This window comes from Dendrobates tinctorius, unplaced genomic scaffold (assembly GCF_039654945.1).
Source record: "Dendrobates tinctorius isolate UK_male_01 unplaced genomic scaffold, ASM3965494v1 ptg000201l, whole genome shotgun sequence".
NCBI lineage: Eukaryota > Metazoa > Chordata > Amphibia > Anura > Dendrobatidae > Dendrobates > Dendrobates tinctorius.
The window spans coordinates 17,941,830-17,967,582 of NW_027361868.1; the positions used below are offsets into that span (position 1 = coordinate 17,941,830).

At 42.9% G+C, this 25,753-nt stretch overlaps 1 protein-coding gene across 1 annotated transcript in view; it reads right to left on the minus strand.

The window, feature by feature from the left end:
- The window catches only part of LOC141056974 (tRNA (32-2'-O)-methyltransferase regulator THADA-like), a 541,174-nt gene extending 518,463 nt beyond the window's left edge, over positions 1–22,711 (minus strand). The window contains exon 1 of the mRNA XM_073553454.1: positions 22,582–22,711. Within this exon, the coding sequence (XP_073409555.1) occupies positions 22,582–22,682 (101 nt within the window). The 5' untranslated portion in view covers positions 22,683–22,711. The remainder of the gene's footprint in view (positions 1–22,581) is intronic.
- Between the last annotated feature and the right edge of the window lie 3,042 nt (positions 22,712–25,753).

The window sequence follows — 25,753 nt, forward strand, 5'->3', positions numbered from 1 at the left end:
GAGCTATAGACTTTATGTAGGTTGATTATTTTTTGCAATGACTTCCTAGCTATGATCACATTAAAATAGTCATAATATCAATACTTGAATGCAAAAAAATAAAACAGACTCCTCAGCAAAAGATGAAGGGGCATTCAGTGATATGCAAGGACCATTTCATAGATCAATATCCTGGCCTAATCATTAGTGATCAACGAACATGCTCAGATAAGGTGTTATCTGACCATGCTCCAGTGCTAACAGAGTGTCTGCGGTGTGCTCGAATAATATGTTCGAGTCCCCGCGGCTGCATGTCTCGCAGCTTTTTGACAGTCGCAACACATGCAGGAATTGCCTAACAAACTAGCAATCCCTGTCTGTCTTGCGGTTGTTGAACAGCAGCCGCGGGGACTCGAACATATCATTTGAGCACACCGCAGGCACTCGAGCATGCTCAGATAACACCATATCCCAGAACGTTTGCTCATCACTACCGATCAAGTAAAGATATAGAAGCTAAAAAAAAAAAAAAGGAACATACTGACTCCAGCTGTTTTATATTAGCAAGTCACATTCTGCCGACTAAAGCATAAGGATTGGCATGAGCCTATTTTAGGCCGAGATATTTAGGATTTATCTGAGGAGCAGAGCATTTTATGTGCCATTAAGTCTATTTTAGAGCGTATAAACCTTCAATCCAACATTCTGTGTTTTCGTGTTCTCTTTAGACAGACACAATATTTTTGTGGGCCCTTTTGGGATAAGCGTGCCTGGAGAAAGAATAAACACATCCTCCCAGTACTGCTCAGATTCCCATATGACCTGGCCTTTCAAAAAAAAAAAAAAGCCAGTCAGAAGGTTCAACACTTCATTTGATTTTTATTAATACATACTTTTTTGTGCACCAGTAAGCAGAAGGGAAAAAAATAAAATTAGTTTTCTTCCTAGATGCTATCTGTTTTGGAAAGAAAAAAAAATTTGGGATAGGGGGAGGGCAAGGTTCTTAACCCATCCATGACCAACAGGATTTTGGTTATGACCAGAGCAAAACTTGAAATATTGGAATTCTTCATTATGAAGGTGTTTCTAAGGCTATGTGCACACGGTGCGGATTCTGCTGCGGATCCGCAGCGTTTCTGCAGCTGCGGGTCCGCAGCAGATTTAGGTGCGTTGTACAGTACCATTGTTTTCAATGGTAAACTGGAAAACGCTGTGCACATGCTGCGGATTTTTCCACGCGGTTTTGCTGCGGTTTACAATCCGCAGCATGTCAATTCTTTTGTACAGAAACGCTGCGGTTTCACACCTCATCCTTTATGAGGTGTAAAACCACAGGGCAAAACCGCAGGCAAAACTGCGGATTTATCTGCGGTTTTCACTACAAAATCCGCAAAGCCAAAAAACGCCGTGTCCACATACCCTTAGGTGTGAAGTTTCTACTTGTGGAGCATGACATGTAAAGCAGGAGAAATGGTTTGGCTGGATGAGAGACCCCTGACAGGTGGTCTAAAGGGTAAAAAATTTTCCTTGAGAGCACCAAGTTGGCGTAGGAGGACTTATAAGTCATGCAATGCTCCCCGAATAATTTGAAGTAGCTCCTTCAGAGATGAAGAGGACTGGAACTTTAATGCCACCTACTGGAGGTAGCAATCCTAATAGTCAATACTGACCCTATCCAGAGTCAGGTAGCAAGGTCTTCTAACCTCTGTAACCCCTCCTGATGAAGGCTCCAGTCTGGAGACTAAAACTGGTTTGTGATTTTGATCCTAAATAAAAAAAAAAAGTTGCTTATCTTAGTTACCGCATCCTCATTAATGTCATTGGCAGCGAAGAGACACAACCTTTATATATTAAATGAGGCAAGGACTAAAGGGTTAAAAGCACATCTCCCTCATCCGATCTCACTCGGGACATGCAATGAGAAGAGCTTATTATAGCACAGGAGTCTCTGCCAAGGACTTTGCCACACACTTCAAAAATCAGATTGACCAAACAAGGCAAGTCTCCATCATTCAACCACCACAACCCCTTTGTAAACCAGACCAATGCCCAAACCCTATAACCTCCCTCTCCCAACATCACTGAAGAGGAGCTTGTCTCTTCTCCAAATCGCACCTCACAACCTGTGCCCTCTACCCCATCCCATCCCACCTCCTCCCCAACATCACCACCACACTAATCCCCATCCCTAACCCACCTTTTCAACCTATCACTAACGTCCGATACCTTCCCTTCTGCTTTCAAACATGCTACAATCACACCCATCCTTGAAAAGCCAACCCTCGACCCAACCGCTATGTCCAGCTACTGCCCAATATCGCTGCTTCCATTCGCTTTTAAACTCCTGGAGCAGCACGTCCACGCTGAACTTTCCTCACACCCAACATCTAACTTGCTCTTTGACAATCTACAATCTGGTTTCCGCCCCATCACTCCACTGAGACAGCCCTGACCAAAATTACTAACGACCCACTTACAGCCAAATCAAACGGACAATACTCTATACTCCTTTTTAGACCAGTCCTCTGCATTCGACACAGTTGACCACTGCCTCCTACTACAGATCCTCTCCTCCTTTGGCATCAAAGACCTCGCCCTATCCTGGATCTCCTCATACCTTTCAAACCGCACATTCAACGTCTCCCACTCCCACACTACCTCCTCTCATTCCACCCTCTCTCTGTTGGAGTCCCCCAAGGCTCTGTTTTAGGACCCCTACTCTTAATCTATACACTTGGTCTGGGGCAACTCAAAGTTCCACGGATTCCAGTACCACCTTTATGCTGATTACACTCAGATCTACCTCTCTGGCCCAGACGTCACCTCTCTGCTGTACAGAATCCTAGAGTGTCTATCAGCCATATCCTCCTCCTTCTCCTCTCGCTTCCTCAAGCTCAATGTGGACAAATCTGAACTCATCATCTTTCCTACATCTCACAGATCTTCCTTACCCGACCTACCTATAGCAATTAATGACAACACGCTTTCCCCTGTACCAGAAGTCCGCTGCCTCAGAGTAACCTTTGACTCTGCCCTGTCCTTCAAACCGCACATCCAAGCTCTTTCTACCTCCTGTCGCCTCCAGCTCAAAAAATTTTCCAGAATCCGTCCTTTCCTTAACCCTCAATCTACTAAAATGCTTGTGCATGCCCTCATCTCCTGCCTCGACTACTGCAACATCCTTTTCTGTGGTCTCCCTGCTAACACCCTCGCACCTCTACAGCCCATCCTTAACTCTGCTGCCGACTAATTCATCTTTCTCCTCGCTACTCCTCCGCTTCTCCACTCTGCAAATCTCTTCACTGGCTCCCATTCCCTCAGCGTATCCAGTTCAAATTACTAATACTGACCTACAAGGCCATCTATAACCTGTCTCCCCCATATGTCTCTGAACTAATCTCCTGATATCTTCCCTCATGTAATCTCCGGTCCTCCCAATACCTCCTTCTCTCCTCCACACTTATTCGCTCCTCACCCAACCGCCTCCAAGACTTCTTCAACATGTCCGACTATCAACCATATTGGGATCCTTCAGATGGAACCTGAAAACCCACCTCTTCAAGAAAGCCTACAGCCTGCAACGACCCCGCTACCTCCTCACCACTACCGGAGATATCACCTCAACCAACACCGGAACTGCTGCAACCCACCAACCTACTGTCTCATTCCCCACCATCCTGTAGCATGTAATCCCGAAAGGGCAGGGTCCTCTCCCCTCTGTATCAGTCTGTCATTGTTAGTTTGCTTACTGTAAGTGATATTTGTAATTTGTATGTAACCCCTTCTCATGTACAGCACCATGGAATCAATGGTGCTATATAAATAAATAATAGCACAGACCCTAGTATTCCTCTGAGCGTTATTTGGAAATCCTAGCGGCCACGTAATGGAGACCTAAAGAAAATTTAGGACCCACTGATGTTATGAGGAGCAAAAAGGGTGAGTAAGAACACGTACCCAACAAACTCTACCACCCCACTAAGAACATATACTCTTTACTAGATATTAGTGATGCGCGAACGTGCTGGGATAAGGTGTTACCCGAGCACGGTCATGTGCTAACCGAGAGACTTCTGCGCGCTTGAAACGTATGTTCAAGTCCCTGCGGCTGCATGTCTCGCGGCTGTTCAACTGCCACAATACATGGAGGGATTGCCTAACAAACAGGAAATGTCTGCATGTGTTACGGCTGTTGAACAGCAGCGAGACATGCAGCCAAGAGACACAACATGGTGCTCTTGCACAGACGCTGGCTTACTCTGCCAGTGCCCTAGTATTCACATAAGACTTATTGGGACACAGATCTGGGATTATGAGATGTCTTTCTTCAATTAGTAAATCAATGTCTGCTTCAAGCGACATGTTACTGAATAACAGTATTAGATATTTTACATGCTCGCTTACCAATTTAGCTTTGGTAGTTTAGTTTTACTAGTTAGGTGCACATTAGGGCACTGGTAGGGCAAGCGGACATTGAAGCAGCCATGTAATTTATTTATCAAGGGTGTCAAACATCGAGAAGTGATCACGTGTGGCTGGGAGTAGATTTTAGTGTTTTTGGCAATATATATTACACTGGTATATAGTGATTTATAGTATTGCACCTTGTTACCCCAAGGCTGGGATGGGCTATAGGACAATAGGCAAGCAGCTTGGTGAGGAGGCAACAACTGTTGGCACAATAATTAGAAAATGGAAGAAACAGAAAATGACTGTCAATCTTCCTCGGTCTGGAGCTCCATGCAAGCTCTTATCTCGTGAGGCAAGGATGATTCTGTGAAAGGTCAGGAAATCAGCCCAGAACTACATGGGAGGATCTGGTCAATGACCTGAAGAGAGCTGGGACCACAGTCTCAAACATTACTGTTAGTAACACACTACTGTGCATGGATTAAAATCCTACAGGGCATGCAAGGTCCCCCTGCTCACACCAGAACATGTAAAGTACCGTTTGAAGTTCGCCAATGACCATCTGGATAATCCAGAGGAGGCATGGGAGAAGGTTGTGTGTCAGATGAGACCAAAATAGAACTATGGTATCAACTCCACTTCCCGTGTTTGGAAGAAGGATGATTACAACCCCAAGAACACCATCCCAACCGTGAAGCATGGTGGAAGAAAAATCATACTTTGAGGGTGCTTTTCTGGAAAGGGGACAGGATGACTGCGCCATATTGAAGGGAGGACGGATGGGGGTCATGCATTGCAAAATTTTTGCCAACAAACTCCTGCCCTCAGTAAGAGCATTGAAGATGGGTCATGACTGGGTCTTCCAGCATGATAATGAGCCAAATCACACATCTAGGGCAACTAAGGAGCGTCTCTTTAAAAAGCATTTCAAGGTCCTGGAGTGGCCTAGCCAGTCTCCAGACCTGAACCAAATAGAAAATCTTTAGAAGGAGCTGAAACTCAGTCGTGAAACCTGAAAGATCTGGAGAAGATCAAACTTGGTCGAGAACTACAAGAAACGTCTGACTTCTGTAATTGCAAAATAAAGGTTTCCATACTAAATATTAAGTTGTTTTTCTATTGTATCAAACACTTATTTAATGCAAGAAAATGCAAATTATGTAAAAATCATACAATCTGATTTTTAATTTTTTTTTCTAAATTCTGTCTACAATAACAATTACAGATCTCTTCATTCTTTGAGGGTGGGAAAACCTGCAAAACCTGCAGTGTATCAAATACTTATTTTCCCCACTGTATGTACACACACATACATACAGTGGCATGTAAAAGTTTGGGCATCCCTGGTAAAAATTACTGTTATTGTGAACAGTTAAGCAAGATGAAAATGAAATGATCTCTAAAAGGTTTAAAGTTAAAGATGACACATTTCCTTTATATTTTACGCAAAAAAAGCATTTTCTTTGTTTGCATTTTAAAAATTACAAAAAGAAAAATGAGATGGTGCAAAATTTTGGGCACCCTGCATGGTTAGCACCTAGTAACACCTCTTTTTCTAAGTATCGCAGTTTGTGATGATTTTTTACAGTTGGAAAATCCCTTTAATTATCAGTGCTGAATTATATGCAAAATAAAACGTATTTTCTCAGAAAAAATATAAATAATGTTGACGTTCCCACTAGTGATGAGCGAACAAGCTCTGATAAGGCGTTATCTGAGCATGCTCGTGTGCTAACCGAGTGTCTTCGGCATGCTCGAATAATATGTTCGAGTCCCCACCCTGCATCTCTTGCGGAGGTTTGACAGCTGCAACACATGCAGGGATTTCTGTTTGTTATGCAATCCTTGCATGTGTTGCGGCTGTCGAAACTCTGTGAGATATGCAGGGTGGGGACTCGAACATATTATTAGAGCACGCCGAAGACACTCGGTTAGCACACGAGCATGCTCAGATAACGCCTTATCAGAGCTTGTTCGCTCATCACTAGTCCCCACTTTGAATTTTCACCTTTCTAATAAAATGATTTGCACAAATTCCAGTATGGGTTTGTGGTTGGCTTACAGTAAGATTTTCGCGTAATACTCATTAATAACTCCTACGCTTTCCGTGAAGTTGTAAGAGGTCATGCCCGGGAGTGGAAGTTTGCACCATTTTACCTTTTCAACTTTCATGCCTACTGAACATACACGGTAGTTGTGACTCAATGTGATAAACATTCGCAAAGCTGCTCCAGATCAGAGTGAGCACGACATTCCATGGACAATGCCCCCTTTCCCAGGTCCGGGTAGCCACACTCCTGCAATTTATAGCAGTGTTGGTTCAGGCTGCTCCTAATGGATTGCACATTGTATATCAGCCACACAGCTCATCAGGAAACGAGAGTCTCTTCCCGGCATGAAGAGCACAAGTGAACCTGAGAGGGAACTCATTTCCTTACCTCTTCACAGAAACACTACACTTACCAAATACGTGCAGATTTATATTGCTGAGGACAAGAGAGTCCAAAGATTTCAAACTTTTTTTTTTTTTTTTAATTTTAAAGCAGGGGAGAAGAGGAAAATTCGAACATGTGATTTCCTAGAATTGTATCCCTGATAGATGAAGCTCTGGGGAAGACTTTAGTACAAAACATCACAAGTAAAAATAGTGCCGTCTGTAAGACTATGCAGCAGCTGCAAGAAAGGTGAGATTTCAGAAGAATCTCCTGCATTAAAAAACATACAAATCTGGAGCTCTGTTACAGAAAAAAAAAATTATATATATTAAAATTAATGGACTTTAAAAACTTTTTCTGGATGTGTGGTTTGAGCATCCAGTATAATTCTACATTCACTAGCTCGTCATTCTTGTTCCACTTTCCGCATCTGCAGGCCTCGATGGGCCTTTTTTTTTTTCCCTTGTCTGATGATAATTCAAAGATGTTTAGGAGGATGTAGTTTTAAACCCAAACCCAGGCACCATTTGCCCTTGTCTTTACACACTCCCTGTGCGCTCTCTACTTCTCCCATCTACAGATTGCCAAGTGTGACTACTTTAGTCTATACAATTATGTATGGTCTGCCCTACCTGAACACTTAGATGCTTTCCTCCCTTCTGCACATTTTCATAGAATCATAGAATCGTAGAGTTGGAAGGGACCTCCTGGGCCATCTGGTCCAACCCCCTGCTCAAAGCAGGATTCGCTAAATCATCCCAGTCAGATGTCTGTCCAGCCTCTGTTTGAAGACTTCCATTGAAGGAGAACTCACCACTTCTCGTGGCAGCCTGTTCCACTCATTGATCACTCTAACTGTCAAAAAGTTTTTTCTAATATCTAATCTGTGTCTCCTCCCATTCAGTTTCATCCCATTGCTTCTAGTCTTTCCTTGTGCAAATGAGAATAAAGTTGATCCTTCTACAATGTGACAGCCCTTTAGATATTTGTAGACAGCTATTAAGTCTCCTCTCAGTCTTCTCTTTTGCAAACTAAACATTCCCAAATCCTGCAACCTTTCCTCATAAGACAGGGTTTGCAGACCGGTCACCATTCTGGTCGCTCTTTTCTGAACTTGCTCCAGTTTGTTGATGTCTTTTTTAAAATGTGGTGCCCAAAACTGGACACAATATTCCAGATGAGGTCTGACCAAAGAGGAGTAGAGGGAAATAATGACTTCACGTGATCTAGACTGTATGCTTCTGTTAATACATCCTAGAATTGCATTTGCCTTTTTTGCTGCTGCATCACACTGTTGACTCATATTCAGTCTGTGATCTATTAGTATACCCAAGTCTTTTTCACATGTGCTGTCACTTAGCCCTATTCCTCCCATTCTATATATGCTTTTTCCATTTTTATTGCCCAGATGTAGTACTTTGCATTTCTCCCTGTTAAAAACCATTCTGTTAGTTGCTGCCCACTTCTCCAGTTTATTTAAATCTTTTTGAATCCTCTCTCTCTCTTCTCTAGTATTAGCTATCCCTCCTAGCTTTGTGTCATCAGCAAATTTAATCAGTTTACCCTCAATTCCTTCATCTAAATCGTTGATAAAGATGTTGAACAATACAGGGCCCAGGACAGAGCCCTGTGGTACCCCACTTGAGACATTCTTCCAACTGGATGTGCAGTTTGATTGGACCTGTACAACCTCCTCTCCTCCCATTGGCTATCTCTAACACTGAGCAGAGAAAGTGGAGGAGAGCAAAAAAACAGCACAGAACAATATGCTTTTGGATTTATGCCCGTAACAACAAAAGAAATAATGAGGTAAAGGAATTATTTAGACTTTTTAATAAAATGCAGTCTAGGAAATGGCTTAGCTTTGCATTTAAAAAGCAAAAAAATATCCATTATACACTTATGACTACATAAAAGTCATCTCTAGAACAAGAGAATAGCATATAATATAAACACGTGGTCAAAATTGTTGGTACCCCTCGTTTAATGACAGAAAAACCCACAATGGTCACAGAAATAACTTGAATCTGACAAAAGAAATAAAAAATCTATGAAAATGAACAAATGAAAGTCAGACATTGCTTTTCAACCATGCTTCCACAGAATTTAAAAAAAAAATAAAACTCCTGAAATCGGCCTGGACAGAAATGATGGCCCCACTGAAAATAATGTGACAAAAGTGACACGTTAAATCGTGGTGTGTCCACTAATTAGGGTCACAGGTGTCTACAATCTTGGAATCAGTGAGTGGGTCTGTATAGAGGGCTACAGACACTCACTGTGCTGTTTGGTGACATGGTGTGCATCACACTCAACATGAACAAGAGGAAACGAAGGAAAGTTGTCTCAGGAGATTAGAAAGAAAATTATACACAGACATGTTAAAAGGTAAAAGTTATAAGACCATCTCCAAGCAGCTTGATGTTCCTGTGACTACAGTTGCACATATTCAGAAATTTAAACTCCATGGGACTGTAAGCCAACCTCCCTGGACGTGGCCGCAGGAGGAAAATTGATGACAAATCAAAGAGACGGATAATACGAATGGTAACAAAAGAGCCCAGAAAAACGTCTAAACAGATTAAAGGTGAACTTCAAGCTCAAGGAACATCAGTGTCAGATTGCATCATCCGTCGTTGTATGAGCCAAAGTGGACTTGGGAGACGACCAAGGGCGACACCATTGTTGAAAAAAATCATAAAAAGCCAGACTGGAATTTGCCAAACTACATGTTGACAAGCCACAAAGCTCTCGGGAAAATGTCCTACAGACAGATGAGACAAAAATGGAGCTTTTTGGCAAGGCACATCAGCTCTATGTTCACAGATGGAAAAATGAAGCATATCAAGAAAAGAACACTGTCCCTACTGTGAAACATGGAGGAGGCTCTGTTATGTTCTGGGGCTGCTATGCTGCATCTGGCACTGGGTGTCTTGAATCTGTGCAGGGTATAATGAAATCTCAAGACTATCAAGGGATTCTAGAGTGAAATGTGCTGCACTGTGTCAGAAACCTTGGTCTCAGTAACAGGTCATGGGTCTGGCAACAGGATAATGACCCAAAACACACAGCTAAAAACACTTAAGACTGAATAAGAGGAAAACATTGGGCTATTCTGAAGTGGCCTTCTATGAGCCCTGACCTAAATCCTATTGAGCTTCTTTGGAAAGAGCTGAAACATGCCGTCTGGAAAAGGCAACCTCCAAACACGATACAACTGAAGCACTTTGCTCTTGAGGAGTGGGCCAAAATACCTGTCGAGAGGTGCAGAAGTCTCATTAACAGTTACAGGAAATGTTTGATTGCAGCGATTGCCTCAAAAGGTTGTACAAAAAATATTAAGTTAAGGGTACCATAATTTCTGTCCAGGCCGATTTCATGAGTTTTATTTTTTTTTTTTAAATTATGTGGAAGCATGGTTGAAAAGCAATGTCTGCCGTTCATTTTCATGGATTTTTCATTATTACTTTTGTCAGATCCAAGTTATTTTTGCGACCATTGTGGGTTTATCTGTCAAATGAGGGGTACCAACAATTTTGACCACGTGTGTACTTTATATACAATTAACCCACTATTAAAAGGAGTGGTTTATTACTGAACAACCCCTTCTTAATCACCCCACTTCTTAATTGCCCCACGTGAGATGAAAACACGGGTATTACATACCTGGTAATATGTTTTTTCATGAGACATGACGGCACCACGATAGAGGGGAACCGCCCTTCAAGGACAGGAAACTTTCAAAGATAAAAGGGCGGCTCCTCTCTCCACATCAGTTGTTTTACAGAGCACGAGAGGAACTCCGCAGGTTAGTGTACATATAAATAATACATCCTTTATACACCTAATTACCAACACCCAAGGGAGTGTATAATGCTAATAATGCACCCAACTAATAACGTGACCCATGTTTTTCCATCATACATGACGGCAACACGAGAGAGTTACAGAGATTTGTAGTCTCTTAGGGAGGTATCACTGCTTGTAACACTCTTCTCCTGAATGTGAGATCAGAGGTAGTAGATAGGTCTAAACTATAATGTCTGAAAAAGGCAGACGGAGAGGACCAAGTGGGCCGCCTTACAGATTTGGTCGATGGAAGATCCTGCTCTCTCTGCCCAGGATGTCGCCATGACCCTCGTGGAGTGGGCTTTTAGACCCTCTGGAAAAGCTCTGCCTGCACTACTATACTCTAGCATAATGGCCTCTCACCCATCTAACTATAGTCTGTTTAGTGGCTTTAAGGCCCTTTCTTGACCCCTGGAATGAAGCAAATAAAGCCCTCTGCTTTCTCCAAGGTCTTGTCACCTCTAAATACTGCAGCAGACATCTCCTAATATCTAGGAAATGAAGCCGCTCCTCCTTCTCTTTGCTAGGGTTAGGACAAAAAGATGATAAGATTATTTGCTGAGCCCTATGGAATCTTGACACCATCTTGGGAAGGTATGCTGGATCTAATTTTAACACAACTCTGTTGTCCATGACCTGAGTGTAGGGAGGGTTTGCTGATAATGCGTGTAAATCCCCAACCCTACGGGCTGACGTGAGCGCCACTAATAAGGCTGTTTTCAATGTTCAAAATTTATCTGAGGTTGTGTTTAGTGGTTCAAACGGACTCTCTGTCAGAGATAAAACTAAATTCAGATCCCAAGAAGGAGGAGTAGGAGACAGAACAGAGTCAGCTCTAGTATAGGCTTGGATAAACCTGGCCACCCACCTATTATTTGCCAGATCACAGTTAAATAATACTGCCAAAGCTGAGACGTGTACTTTGAGGGTACTGACGGCTAACCCCAACTCTAAACCCTTCTGCAGAAATTCCAGCATTGCCACTATCAGGACTTTCCCCTCCTGTATTGGCCCTGAGACACAAGAATTTTTTCCATATGCTCCCATAAATTTTTGTAGTTACTGGCTTTCTGCTGAGTAAAGTGGATATTAACCCCGCTGAGAATCCCTTTTTCTCTAGTAGTGACCTTTCAAATTCCAGGCTGTCAAATGCAGCCCGGACTTCTGAGGGTGATTGAAGGGACCCTGTGTTAGAAGGTCCTGGTCCTATGAGAGCACCCATGGGTCCGTCACTGACATCATTCTCAGCCAGTAGAACCATGGTCTTTTCAGCCAAAAGAGGGCTAACACAATCACTCTGGCTCTGTCCTCTCTGATCTTCATCAGAACCGCTGGTATGAGGCATATTGGAGGGAAGGCGTACAGGAGTCCTGATGTCCATTCTATCGTGAAGGCGTCTACTGCCATGGCCTGTCTGCTGGACCTAGGGAACAGAACGTCTGAGCCTTTCTGTTGGCTTTTGAGACAAAGAGATATTTTGGGTTTGTCCCACATGTGCACTATCTGGTGAAAAACTGACTTTTAGGGACAATTCTCCCTGCCTTAAGTGATTCCTGCTTAGAAAGTCTGCCTTTAGGTTGTCTACCCCTCGGATATGCAGGGCAGACAATGAGAGGAAATGATGTTTTGCCGAAGTCTTGATCCTATGTTATCTGAATTAATGTCCAAGAGCAGGTGCCCCCCTGGTGATTTACATATGCGACTGCTGTTCGATTGTCCGATAGCACTCTCACGTGATGTCCTCTTAAGTGTGGTAACAACCCCTTTAGCGCCCTTTCGATTGCCAGAAGTTCCCAAACATTTGAGGATAGATATCTTTCCTCCTGGGTCCAGGGATCCTGGAGCTATAACGTGTCTAGGTGAGCTCCCCACCCCCATGGACTGGCGTCCGTTGTGACTACCTTGGAGGCTGTGTATGTCCAGGGTACTCCTCTCAGAGATGACTATCTGTAACCACCACCTGAGTGAACGAAGCACAGAGTCCAGGAGGATAAGCTTTCGCTCTAACTGCCCTTGAAGTTCCATGTCGTTCTGTAGAACACACCATTGTAGTTCCCTTGTATGGAACTGGGCCCATTTTACCACTGGCATGCATGTTAGAGACCCACAACAACGACATTGCTCTTCGTGTCATTTCCGGTTTCTTTATTGTTGTCAAGATCAAATTGCTTGATTCATTCTGAATCATTGCTGGTTCCAGCTTGGATTTTTTTGAGGTTCAGATGCCATCCCAGTGTCTGTAGCGTTTCCATCACTACTCTGACTTGTTCCTGACAGTGGGGAAAATTTCTTCCCACTATCAAGAAGTCTTCCAGATAAGGTATTACCATAGTATCTTTTTCTCTGAGATGAGCTGTGACCTCTGCAATCAACTTTGTGAAAACTCGAGGGGCTATCGTTACCCGAAAGGGCAGAGCCCTGTACTGAAAGTGATGTAACTATGACCCCATCTGGACTGCCACCCTGAGATATTTGCGAACTTGTTGCCGGATCGGGACGTGGTAATAAGCGTCCTTGAGGTCCAGGAATGCCATATAACACTGTGGAAAGAGGAGTTTTACTGCAGACCTTATCGTCTCCATCTTGAATGACGGGATTATCAGATACCTGTTGAGGCCCTTCAGATTTATAATTTCCCTCCAGGAATTGTCCGGCTTTTTTTTTTTTTTTTTTTTATAAGAAATAGGGGGAAGTAAAAACCTTCCTTTCTTTCTTCCACAGGAACTTCTTTCAGGACATGTTTGTCTAGAAGCAAAATTACTTCCCCTTCCTGACTTTACCGGCGTCTGCATGTATCTTTGTGGCGGCCAGTGGTGGAACCTTAACTCCAGACCCGATCCCACAATTTGCCGGATCCAGTCGCTGGATGAAATCCTCTCCCAGGCTGGAAGGAAGTGAGAGAGCCTCCCACCCACCTGAGAAGGACAGTCACTGGGAGGATTTTTTGGTGTCTTTGGAGGGCTTGCCGAAGTAGAAGCCTCTCCCTCTTCTGGATCAGTTGTCAGAGTCGTTTGTCTCGATCCTTGTACTGCTATCTTCTGAACTTCTCCTTCTGAAAGGAGCGCCGAAAGGCCTGAAATGGCTGCTTTGGGAAATTTTTCTTCTTGTCGCCGGCTTTTTCCAACACATCATCTAATGCTGGTCCAAACAAAAAATTTCCCTCACATGGCAGAGAGCGGAGTTTCATCTTTGCCTGTGTGTCTCCCGGCCAGCATTTAAGCTATACCGCACAGCGTCCCACATTGGCCAATGCTGCTGATTTTGCTGCCAGCCTTGCTGAATCCGCTGAAGCTTCAGACAGAAATTCTGCAGCTGCTCTAATGGCCAGTATTGCCTTTAGGATAGTCTCCCTGGGGACTCTCTGCTCTAGCTGATCCTCCAGGTTATCAACCCATATTTTTAGGGCTCTAGCCACACAAGTGGCCGCAATGGCCGGCCTTAGTGCCCCAGCCGAGGCCTCTCAGGCCGTTTTAAGACAACTATCCGTTTTTCTGTCCAGAGGTTCTTTCAGGGAACCTAAATCCTCAAAGGGCAGGGAGGACTTTCTGATGACTTTTGAGATTGCTACATCAATCTTTGGAGCCCTATCCCAGGAGGAGGATGCCTCCTCATCAAAGGGGTACCTCTTCTTTAGAGAATTGATTATCTGGGACTTCTTTTCTGGTTTTTCCCATTCCTTTTTAATGAGTCTAGCAGTTGATCATTAACAGGGAAGGCTCTACGTTTTTTCTTTTGTAAGCCCCCGAACATGAGTTCCTGGGTCGTCTTTTCTTTCTCAACTACCAGCCCCATGGTAGAACGGACAGCCTTTATAAGCCTGTCTGTAGCTTCCACTGGGAATGTATCTTCCTCACCTGAGCTACTCTCCAAATAACGTGATCTATCAGTCTTCCTCTGATCCCGAGGAGTCCTCTTGAGACACCAATGAGGGGCTGGATCTGTCCCTAGATTTGCTATCTGCATCCGTTGTCTGTAATGCTTCACTGACTTACAGACCTCTGACTGAATTAGTGATCTCAGGTTCTCAGTGAAAGAGGGTGTCTCCTCCGCCACTGTCTTATCAATACAGTCCTGACACAATCTATTATTCCAGGATACTCTTAAGGGACTTTTGCATAAGGGACATTCCTTATTCTTAAGGCCCTTTTACATTTAGCGATGCACCAGCGATCCAACCAGCGATCCGACCCGGTCAGGATCGCTGGTGCATCGCTAAATGATCGCTAGTGAGCTTTCATACAGAAAGATCTCACAGCGATGCAGCAGCGACGCAGCGCACGATACTTACCATTCACACACAGCGATCCTGCGTCCTCCCGCCCGCCTCCACGCGTCGCTGGACGTCACAGCAGGAAGCCCCAGCAGGAAGCGCCCGACGAGAAATGGAGCCGGACATTCTCGCGCGATCAGCGATGGACAGCGGGGGAGCCGGTCGCTGGTAAGTATCACACATAGCGATATCACTAGCAATATCGCTATAACGTCACAAAACCAGTGACGTTTTAGCGATATTGCTAGCGATATTGCTTAGTGTAAAACCCCCTTTATTTTTAGAACTGCTCTTCTTAGGGACCGCCTATACTCCACCCCACCAATGTATGTAAAAAGAGGGGAGAGATGGAGACAAGAGAGAGAGGAGAAAAAACAGATATTAGCGTGCTGGACTTTCTCGAAGTTCACTCACTACTCGGACGCTTCAAAGGACGGGTACCGGATCTGGAGGCAGACTGGTCTTCTCACTGACTCCCAACGAGACTATGGACCCCTCTCCTTTTTAGAACGACGAATATCCGCCAATACGCTGCCCGAGTGGCTCCCACTGCTGCGCGGCCTGTCCGGCTCTTCTCATTTAAATATAAACCAAAAGGAAAAAAGCAATGCAAAAAGTCCAAAGTATATTGTGGTTAAAAAATCACAAATCTTTATTGAAATACCAGGTAAGAAAACATATGTGGCTTAAAAAAAAAAGTGACACATGAACAGACAGCAGAGGGATAGTACACAGTACTCCCTAAAAAGGTAGCGTCATAAATATGACATGAACCTGGTAATGTGAATAGATTTAAGTAACATTCATATGGTCACAAAAACAGCCCCCAAGGGCTGAGTGTAGGTGGATGGCCAGCATATAAACGAGTATAAGGAAAAGTCCAAGGATGATCACCAAGAGTAGGTGGATGGCCAGCATATAAACGAGTATAAGGAAAAGTCCAAGGCTGATCACCAAGAGTATTAGTATACAAGTTTTAGAGCCATATAAACCAACTTGTATACTAATACTCTTGGTGATCAGCCTTGGACTTTTCCTTATACTCGTTTATATGCTGGCCATCCACCTACACTCAGCCCTTGGGGGCTGTTTTTGTGACCATATGAATGTTACTTAAATCTATTCACATTACCAGGTTCATGTCATATTTATGACGCTACCTTTTTAGGGAGTACTGTGTACTATCCCTCTGCTGTCTGTTCATGTCTCACTTTAAGCCACATGTTTCTTACCTGGTATTTCAATAAAGATTTGTGATTTTTTAACCACAATATACTTTGGACTTTTTGCATTGCTTTTTTCCTTTGGTTTATATTCACGTTTGCAGTGTGTTCTGCATTGTCCCTACAATGACCTGGAGTGTTTATTTTGATCATTCCTATTCATGAGTACTTTAAATATGTTGTTACATTTATCCAGCTTTTTGTGCTGTCATTTTTGCTTACTCTTCTCATTTGAGCAAGACCGCCTCTCCTGCACTTCCTGGTGCGGCTATAAGTGTTCTAGCGAAAAGCTCGCCATCCTACAAGCTACTTAGCGGCTGCCACCTGATGAGAGCAGTCACATTCAACCTAGAATGGCCGGTGACCCACGCCAGCACTTCTGACTGCTTTTAAATAACAGAATTCCCCCCTTTTTTTTTTTTAATTGATCACCTGGTTGATCCTGCACCTGCAGGCCACTTAGCGCACCGACACATGCGCGCTGTATCCTGGCCTGTGCGCGCACCCGGCATGTTCTCGGCGTTCCAGCGCCATGACACCGGGTACCGCTGCCACCTACATACCTGCCTCATAGACTCGGGAGGAGCACCCACGCTGCCCTGGCCACCACTGAATTTCAGGTATTCCTTCTATTTTAGGGCATCGTCCAAACGGTGGCCCGGCGTCTTGGGCTCAACAGGGAGGGTAAATAAATGTGGCCTCCGAGGAGTCTTACTTTGCCCAGGCACCGATGTGCCTCACGGGCTGCATGGCCACTGTTCGTCAACAGGGAGGGCACAGTAACATGTGGCCTCCGAGGACCATAATATACCTTTCGTGGGTTACAGGCATCAGGGAGGGTACATACATGTGGCCTCCGAGGCTCCTAATCTTCACCTGGGCATTGCCTCACGGGCTGTGGCCATGCTTCGCTCAGGGGGGGCATGGAGATACATGGTCCCCGAGGCGACTACCGGTACCTGGTGACGGATGTTGCAGACTAGTGCCTGCCAGAAATCATCCCACCCAGGCATCCTCTTCAAACTTCAAGATCCTTCATCTTGAGGATTCCCCATCAAGGACAGGAAACCAACTGATGCGGAGAGAGGAGCCGCCCCTTTTATCTTGAAGGTTTCCTGTCCTTGAAGGGCAAATCCTCTCTCTCGTGGTGCCATCATGTATGATGGAAAAAATACAATAATTATAATATATAATTTTTCATTTTATGTGGTGTTCAGTAATAAACAACTCCTTTTAATACGGATTCCAGCAATGTCTCGCTTACTGAGCTGCTTGCTGCAGTCTTGATAAAAATCTGTTTTCTAAGCTGCAGATTTAGCAGGTCTGAGTGCTGAGCTCTGTATAACCCCGCCCACATCACTGATTGGCAGCTGTGTACTATGCATGGGCACAAAACTGCAAATCAGTGGTTGGGGCGGGGTTATCCAGAACCTATGAACATGGAGGACTACATGGCAGCAGGTTTATCAATTCTTTAGTGAATCTCCTGCTGATAAAACAATTTTATCAAAACTACAGCAAGAGGCCCAGAAAGTAACATCACTAGAATCGGGGTCTCTGCTTCTACATCATGCTGCTCTCAGATTAAGTGACAAAACCAGAGACAGATTTTCACTTACGGTTTTGGGTATAAATTAGGCAAATTGTTTTTTTATTCCTGATCCTGATACTTTCTCCAGACCTTCGTGCCCATTTTTAATATAAGGAGCATATAAGATGGATATAAAGTAAAAGGATTAGCCAAAAGAGTTAGCAAAAGGAAATCGGCACATGCATATATTTGGGTCATCTATACGAGCGCTCCATAGCTAGTACTAGCTTGCTGTACTTGGCATTGTGCGCCTCAATCTCTCAAGCAGCTGTCAGCAGCAGCACACAATTACGTTACAAAAAAATATATATATATCCCCGCCAGGAATCCCGCCAGGGACTTTTCTTGAGAATTTCTCATTCAATGCACATACATTGTATGCCTAAAATACCCCCCATCTTATTTATACACCACACAATAGCTTTACATGTGAATGTTTACAGCCGTCACCAACATCCGCAGCGCTCGCCATCGCTTCCACATTTCAGAATTGTTTGTTTAGTTTCCAGACTGGAAGAACTTTTGTTTCTGGCACTTACTGACGGTTAGGAAATGAGGTATTATCCAATGCGGATTTAATAGAAGAAAAAAAAAAAAAAAATCATTATTCCTGAATCACTGACTCGGGTGTTACTTGAAGCGAGCGCCTATATACAAAAAATCTGCCGTTTACTATCCCAACTTTATCTATAGGGGCTTCAGACGCTAGTTACATCTTTTCAAGCTGGTGTTAAACAGAATTAAGAAAATGCAGTTAAAATAAGTGTGGGCACTAACATGATAGTGTAATGCACGACTCGATTCACAAAAAGATGCAGGCACAGAAAGTGCTACCTCCCACCTTTTCCTGTAAATGAAGAACGTACAAAAAGACCCTGCCCTCCAGCGTCACTTTATAAATGGCGCAAGTATATAGAGTCCTGTTTCTGTGTTTAATCCTGGAGCGGATGCCGACACAGATATTACTGCCTCCCTGTATTTCACTGTAAATGATGTGATGATGTAGGCACAGACAGTACTGCTGCCTGGTTTCTCCATGTGTGTGATGTGAGCACAGATATAAATCTTTTCCTGTCTCTTCCTTTAAACGTTGTAAACACAGATAGAATACTGTCTTCCTGTCTTTGGCTGTAAATGATGTGATGATTTAGGCACAGACAGTACTGCTTCCTGGTTCCTCCATGTAAGAGCTGTGAGCACAGATCTAAATATTTTGCTTCTCTTCCTTTAACTGTTGCAGACGCAGATAGTACTGTTATTCACTGTAAATAATGTGATCACAGATATCAAATATTTTCTTATCTCTTCCTTTAAATGATGTATACTCAGATAGCACCGTCTTCCTGCTCATCCCTTGTGAGTGATGTAGACACAAATACTACTGCCTCTCTGCCTTTCACTGGAAATTATATGATGATATACGCAAAGATAGTACTGCCTACTTGGTTCTTCCATGTAAGCAATGTGGGCACAGATATTACTTTTCCTGTCAATAATTCAGACACAGTTTACAATCATTACGTCTCTCCCTTTGAAGCGTTATATAAGCACAGATAGTACTGCCTCATTGTTTCTACCTGTAAATAATAAAGGCAAAAATATATACTTTGTCTCTCTCTAATTAATGTAGGCACACAACACTTTTTTCTGTCTCTTCCTAAATATGATGGACACACAGATAGTACCATCTTCTTGTTTCTTCCAATAGTAGTAACGCCCGCCATATAATACAGTACTGTCTCCCTGTATTTCCATGTAGATAATACAGGTAGATAAACAAAAGTCTTCATGTATCCTCCAGTACCTAATCTAGGCACAGCTATTACTCGTTTCCTGTCTCTTCCTGTAAATGATGTAGATAGTACTGCATTCCTGTTTCTCCCTGTGAGTGATACACTCATCAATAGTAGTAACGCCTTCCAAATAATACAGTAAGAAATACTAAAAACTCTTCATGTTTCTCTCTATAAGCGGTGTGGGCACAGTTAATGCCAGCTCCTGGTCTCTCCATGTAAATAACGTAGGCATAGATGCTATTCCGTTCTGGTAAGTAATTAGTCACAGAAATCTCTTATTAACTTATCCAACAATATCCACAACCCATTTTTACCATAGAGGAAATGTAATCTTCTGCACTTTCCCCTAAAAAGTCCATACATCGAGGGCTTCAAGCAATGTATAGTTCCGAGAGAAGCAAGGGACAATGTGAACAGGGCCTAACTTTACAAGTACAGTACAGTTTTGGTACATGTAGGGTCACTTTTTTAGGAATCTCATTATGGTTTTTTTTTTTGTTTTACATTTTTTTCTCAAAATGTTGACAGATCCCCATTATAAAATCCTAACCCGCCACAGTATATTTGTCCATCCAGCCATACTCCGACAGACGTTTCTAAAGCTCGGTAGAAGACTTGTTCAGGTGGTCTCTTGGGCTGTATTATATGTGATTATCAGACTGTAAACTGATAGAATTGTGCTTGTGATCTGTCAGTACATTATTATATGAATGGGTTTGTCTGGGAGACTTTAGAGAAGCCATTGAATACTCTCTTTCATTAACATTTCCTTGGTGTCATGTTCTGTCCTCATACCTCAAATAATTCAGGTCTTTGATATATTATGAACTGTTGGTGTTGCCCATCTCTGACCTTCATTCATCGCTGTGAAGAGGTTACGTGGTCAGAAAAGCATATTTCTACGGGGTTTATTATACTTAACACTGACTCCCAGGATCATCCATTTAACCACGGGATGTTAAAAGAGAACCCTTCTTCAAAAGACTCCCCCTGAACGTCTCCACATCAGGTAGGGAAGACACATTTTTGTGTTTTCCTTAGTCATTCCGATGTTTATTGGTAACTGTAGATCCACTCAAACTACCGTAATTAAAAAGTCATCCCCAAAATCACACATCATCGCCTACTGATAGAATTGGAGATAACTTACTCAACTGCTGAGGGTCCGATCGCCAGGACCCTCAGTGATCCTGAAAAAGGGACAAGAATGGGTCTCAGTGGATTCGGAGATCCAGAGCAGATTTTGGGAATACTGAGGGATAAAATACAATATTAATTTGCATTATAATGGAAATTATATATATATAAAAAAATTTTTTTTTTTTTTTTTCTTCTTCAAATGCCATTTTTCCCCAATTATTCAAAAACCTTGTCACCCATCATAGAAAATATAACAATAAACACTTGAGAGGGAGGAGGGGGATGCAGCTGCAGTCTCTCTGCCACAGATAAGCTACAAATAATAGCTACCTAAGGTGCTACCGGATTGTTATTCATACTGATGTTTTACTGGGTTTATTTATTTACTCGTGTATATAGCGCAATTAGTTTCCATCATTGCTGTCCTCATTGGGGCTCACAATCTAAATTCCCTATCAGTAGGTCTTTGGAGCATGGGACACAAAAAAAACAGAGAACCTGGAGAAAACCCACACAAACACAGGGAGAACATACAAAGTACTTGCAGAAGTTGTCCAGGACCCCAGTGCTGCAAAGCTACAGTGCTAACCACTGAGCCACCGATGGTGCTGTCTACCTCCTGGGTATGTTCAAATGGTTTGTAGGCTCCCACGCACCGAGTTATTGTCCTTTTAGAACATTTTGAGCCAGTTTAGATTTGGCATAACTTATATTTCACTATATAGGAATATGTGGCCTGCCATGCTTTTTATTGCAAAAGAACAAGTTAAAACAACACAATAATAAGTTAAGATACATCAGCGTTTACACCTTAAAACATGTGTAAACCACTTTGAATTTACGCAAAAATTTTGGCGCAATGAGGAGTTGCGAAAATTTTTTTTTTTTTACAACTTTTGGTGTTTTTACAACAGTTTCAAGCGGCTCAGTCAAAACGGGCAGTGCTGTGGAAGAGCTGGGGCAGGACGGAGCACGAGTACGCCCCGGCAAATTCATGGAAACAGTCGGCATTCCTTATGCCGGAAATGTTACTCCAGTCCCTGACTTTACGCCTCGCTGGCAATTTCATGGAAAGTGGTGGCATTCCTTATTCCAGAAATGTTACTTCAGTCTCTGACTTAAAGGGAATCTGTCACCTCATTTTTGGCCTATGAGATGTGGCCACCGCCATCAGGGGCTTATCTACAGTATTCTGTATTGCTGTAGATAAGCCCCCGATGTTACCTGAAAGATAAGAAAAACAAGTTAGATTATACTCACCGGGGGGGGCGTGGTCCGGTCCGGCGCCTCCCATCTTCTAGCGATGACGTCCTCCTCCTTACTTCTGCTGCGGCTCCTGCGCAGGAGTACTTTATCTGCCCTGTGTTTTTCAGATTACATCGGGGGCTCATCTACAGCATTACAGAATTCTGTAGATAAGCCCCTGATGGCGGTGGCAGCATCTCATAGGCCAAAAATGAGGTGACAGATTCCCTTTAAGAGTAGTGCAGGAATAAGATGGGGCAAATTCATTAAGACTGGCTTACGAAACATAAGGAAATATTTACTGGTCGCTTTGAAGATTTTACTTTGCAAACGTCACATTTATTCTATATCACGCAGATATACAGTGGATTCCCCAAAGTTCTAGCTATAATACATTCACAATACAGAAAGAATTAGGCTGGAAAGTTTCTCCTTTTGTGACATGCAAAGACGCCAAACTGGTCAGATTCAGACATAATACCATAATATACCTCCTACAGACCATGACTGGTCAGAGATAACTTTACGTATAACCTAACCCAGCTGCACAATGTCCTAGCGTAACACACAAGCTCGGGGTTATTACATGTGACAGATGCTTTAGTTAGTTTCTTACTGTATGTAGCAAGAATAACTTTCTTACCTGATCAGCATTTCTGTGAGTTTTACAAAGCCGACATAAGCGAGCTCAAACGCCCCCCTATGTCTGGACTGCAAGAGGTGATGCTTGAAATAGTCGCCCATCTCATTGACCTGCAACCAATAAAAAGATGAAAAACATGAATACATAGCACAGAGGTTTAACATTACAACACACTGATTGATATGGAGAAACATATACAGGCACATATACATATTATATATAAACACGGAATGAAAAACTTAAATTTCCAAAAATTATGAAAAGACTGAAGTTTTAGAACATTTTTTTTTTTTTAAAACCCATAAACTCCAATAAGTTGATGCATAAATGAGTACACCCCACATCAAATACTACTACATCCAGTATTTTGTATGACCTCCGTGATTTTTAAGAACAGCACCAAGTCTTCTAGGCAGGAGTCTGAAGGAGTTGGTGACATATTACAACACCTAACTTTTTCCATTCTTCAAGAACGACTTCCTTTAGATCCTGAATGCTGGATGGCGAGTGATGACATCTTGTCTCTTCAGAATTCCCCGTAGGTGTTCGGATGGTCTTAGATCAGGAGACACTTGGCCACTGAATCAGTTTTATGCTGTTGTTCATCAATAATGCAACAGATTTGTGTTTTGGATCATTGTCATGTTGGAAAAGTGCACGTCTACCAAGGGCACGGAGTGATGGTGGCATCTTCTCTTTCATTACAGGGCAGAACATCTGTGATTTCATGATACCATAATTAAAATATGGCTCCCCAACACCCGCAGCACATATGCAGCCCCACATAAGGTCTCTGCCACCATCATTTTCACTGAACACCCCATGCATTTTTCTTTGCACTACTCACCTGTGAGACATCATACAATTTTGAAGCCATCAGTTCCAAAAACATTTATCTTGGTCTCATTATTCCAGAGTATAGCGACCTAGTGGTCTTCATATTTTTCAGCATGGCCCTCACACTCTGTAGGTGGGGTTTTTGTCCATGACCTTTAGGAGAGACTTCCTTTGTGGACAAACACCCATGCATACAATTCCTCTGCAGTGTATACTGTATTGTGTCATGGGAATCATTCATCTTGGTTTGGCTTTCTACATCTTTACCTAACTGCATTGAACTTGGATGTTAATTTTCTTCAGTTCCTCTCAACAGATGCTCCTCTTTAGGTGTTAACGTCAGTGGTCAGGCCGGACATTTCTGTGAGATGGTGGCATCTCCATCTTTGTTAAATTTTTGGATCGCTTTTGCTACCAAATTCTGACTGACTAGTAAAGCTTTGCTGATCTTCTTGTAGACTTCAACTTATTTCTTTTTTCTCAAGTTTTGTGACATTTCTCTTCCATGTGGTGACGTTGCTGACAGAATGAAATGGGAAGGGGTTTTCTTTGTTAAGTAACACTCTTTTATAGTCAATATACTTAACTACTGGACACCTGTTTTATGAATAATTACGCTTACTTGTGGTTGAATTCTTGTTATTGTAGTCTAAACTGAGACTTTCATTGGGGTGTACTAATTCTTGCAACATGGTCTTGAATGAATTTGTTAGGAAAATTACTTGTTTTTGGAGTGCAAAATAACATCTTGTTTACAATCAACGTGCCGCATTTTTGGGAGTTTTTGGTAGTGTGGTATTCCACAAAATGTTCCCAGAAAATGTTGATTCCAAAAGGAAACTGAATGTTTTCTGACAGTCAAAGCTCTTGTTCATATCATAGGTACTAATAATATAAAGCAAAGAGCCAATCACCTATTAGTAGTTAGTACTTAAGAAATTGTACTAAAATGGCAAGAATAAACCAGAACAAGTATGACATTACATGATGTGATCTCAATTAATTAATTTCACGTTGTTTGGTTCCATCCTCTGACCATACGTGTGCTGGTTTTTAATGTTTGCTCCACGAGTCACCACCTATGAAAAAACCTTGCAGTGACATCCATGTTTTTATAGGGACATTATCTTTACACGTGGAAGGAAAAAAAATAATTGGCGACAACATGTTGCTGAAAGAGTTCTCTCGCTTGGACACACGTTTAACAACCATGTTGAATCTAGTATATAGTCTCTGATTTGGTATCGTTATATAGAACAGGTAACCATTGACAGAAAATCTGTTAAATCTCCTTTAAAAAACGGTTACTAAATGGAGTGGAAAAAACTAATGGTGTTCGATTCATCGTACAAAATGTATTTACCAGTAAATCCCTTTGGTGTTTTAGGTGTCGCCACCTACACTGCTATATCAAGAATCCATTTTCAGTAACCACTTTCATTTAATCTGCCATTAAATGGGTTGTCCATGCTCACGGCTCAAGTCTGCCACATTTGACTAGACGTTTCCGCATGTCTAGTCGGCAGGTGACGACATGTATACAAATGGCGTATTTGCGGTCACGCGCCCGCTTGCTCCCGGCACTGAAGGTTTCACGAGTCTATAGCCCCCGTCTCACATAGTGAGATTGCTAGCGAGATCGCTAGCGAGATCGCTGAAGAGTCACCGATTTTGTGACTCACCAGCGATCTCACTTTGTGTGACACGCAGCGGCAACCGGCCCCCCCACTGGATATCGCTGATTGTGCGCGCAAGGCCTGTGCCATTTTTTCATCGTCAGCGACACACAACTCAGGACGCAGGCTGGAATAGTTTAGAAACGCGGCTGTGTGACAAGGTACCAACGACCGCCGAGGAACGCTGGACGGTTGCTGCGTCGCTGAAGGGATCTGCCTGCTTGGCAGCTTACTAGCTATCATTTAGCGACGCACCAGCGATCGTTACCAGGTTGTATCGTTGTCGGGATCGCTGGTGAGTCGCTAAGTGCAACGGGACCCTATGAGGATAGAGTGACGGCAGACTTGAGCCCCAAGAGTGGACAACCCTTTTAAGATCTGCATATAATATTTCAAAATCTACATCATCTGCACATGTGCTTGTTAACCGGGTACTATGCACAGGTACAGCCATCTAGGTTGACAGCTACTGGCATTATAATAGGGTTGTCAGCTAACGGTTTCCAGTGGAGACTAGCGACAACTATTTTTATTGCCGAATTACCTAAAAACTTTTTTCCTAAAAAGCGAAATGATCCTTACTAGTAATTCCTATGACACTGACATTAATTTAGTTGCTAGCAAAAACTTGAACTTTGTGCCATCAAGGAATTCTGATG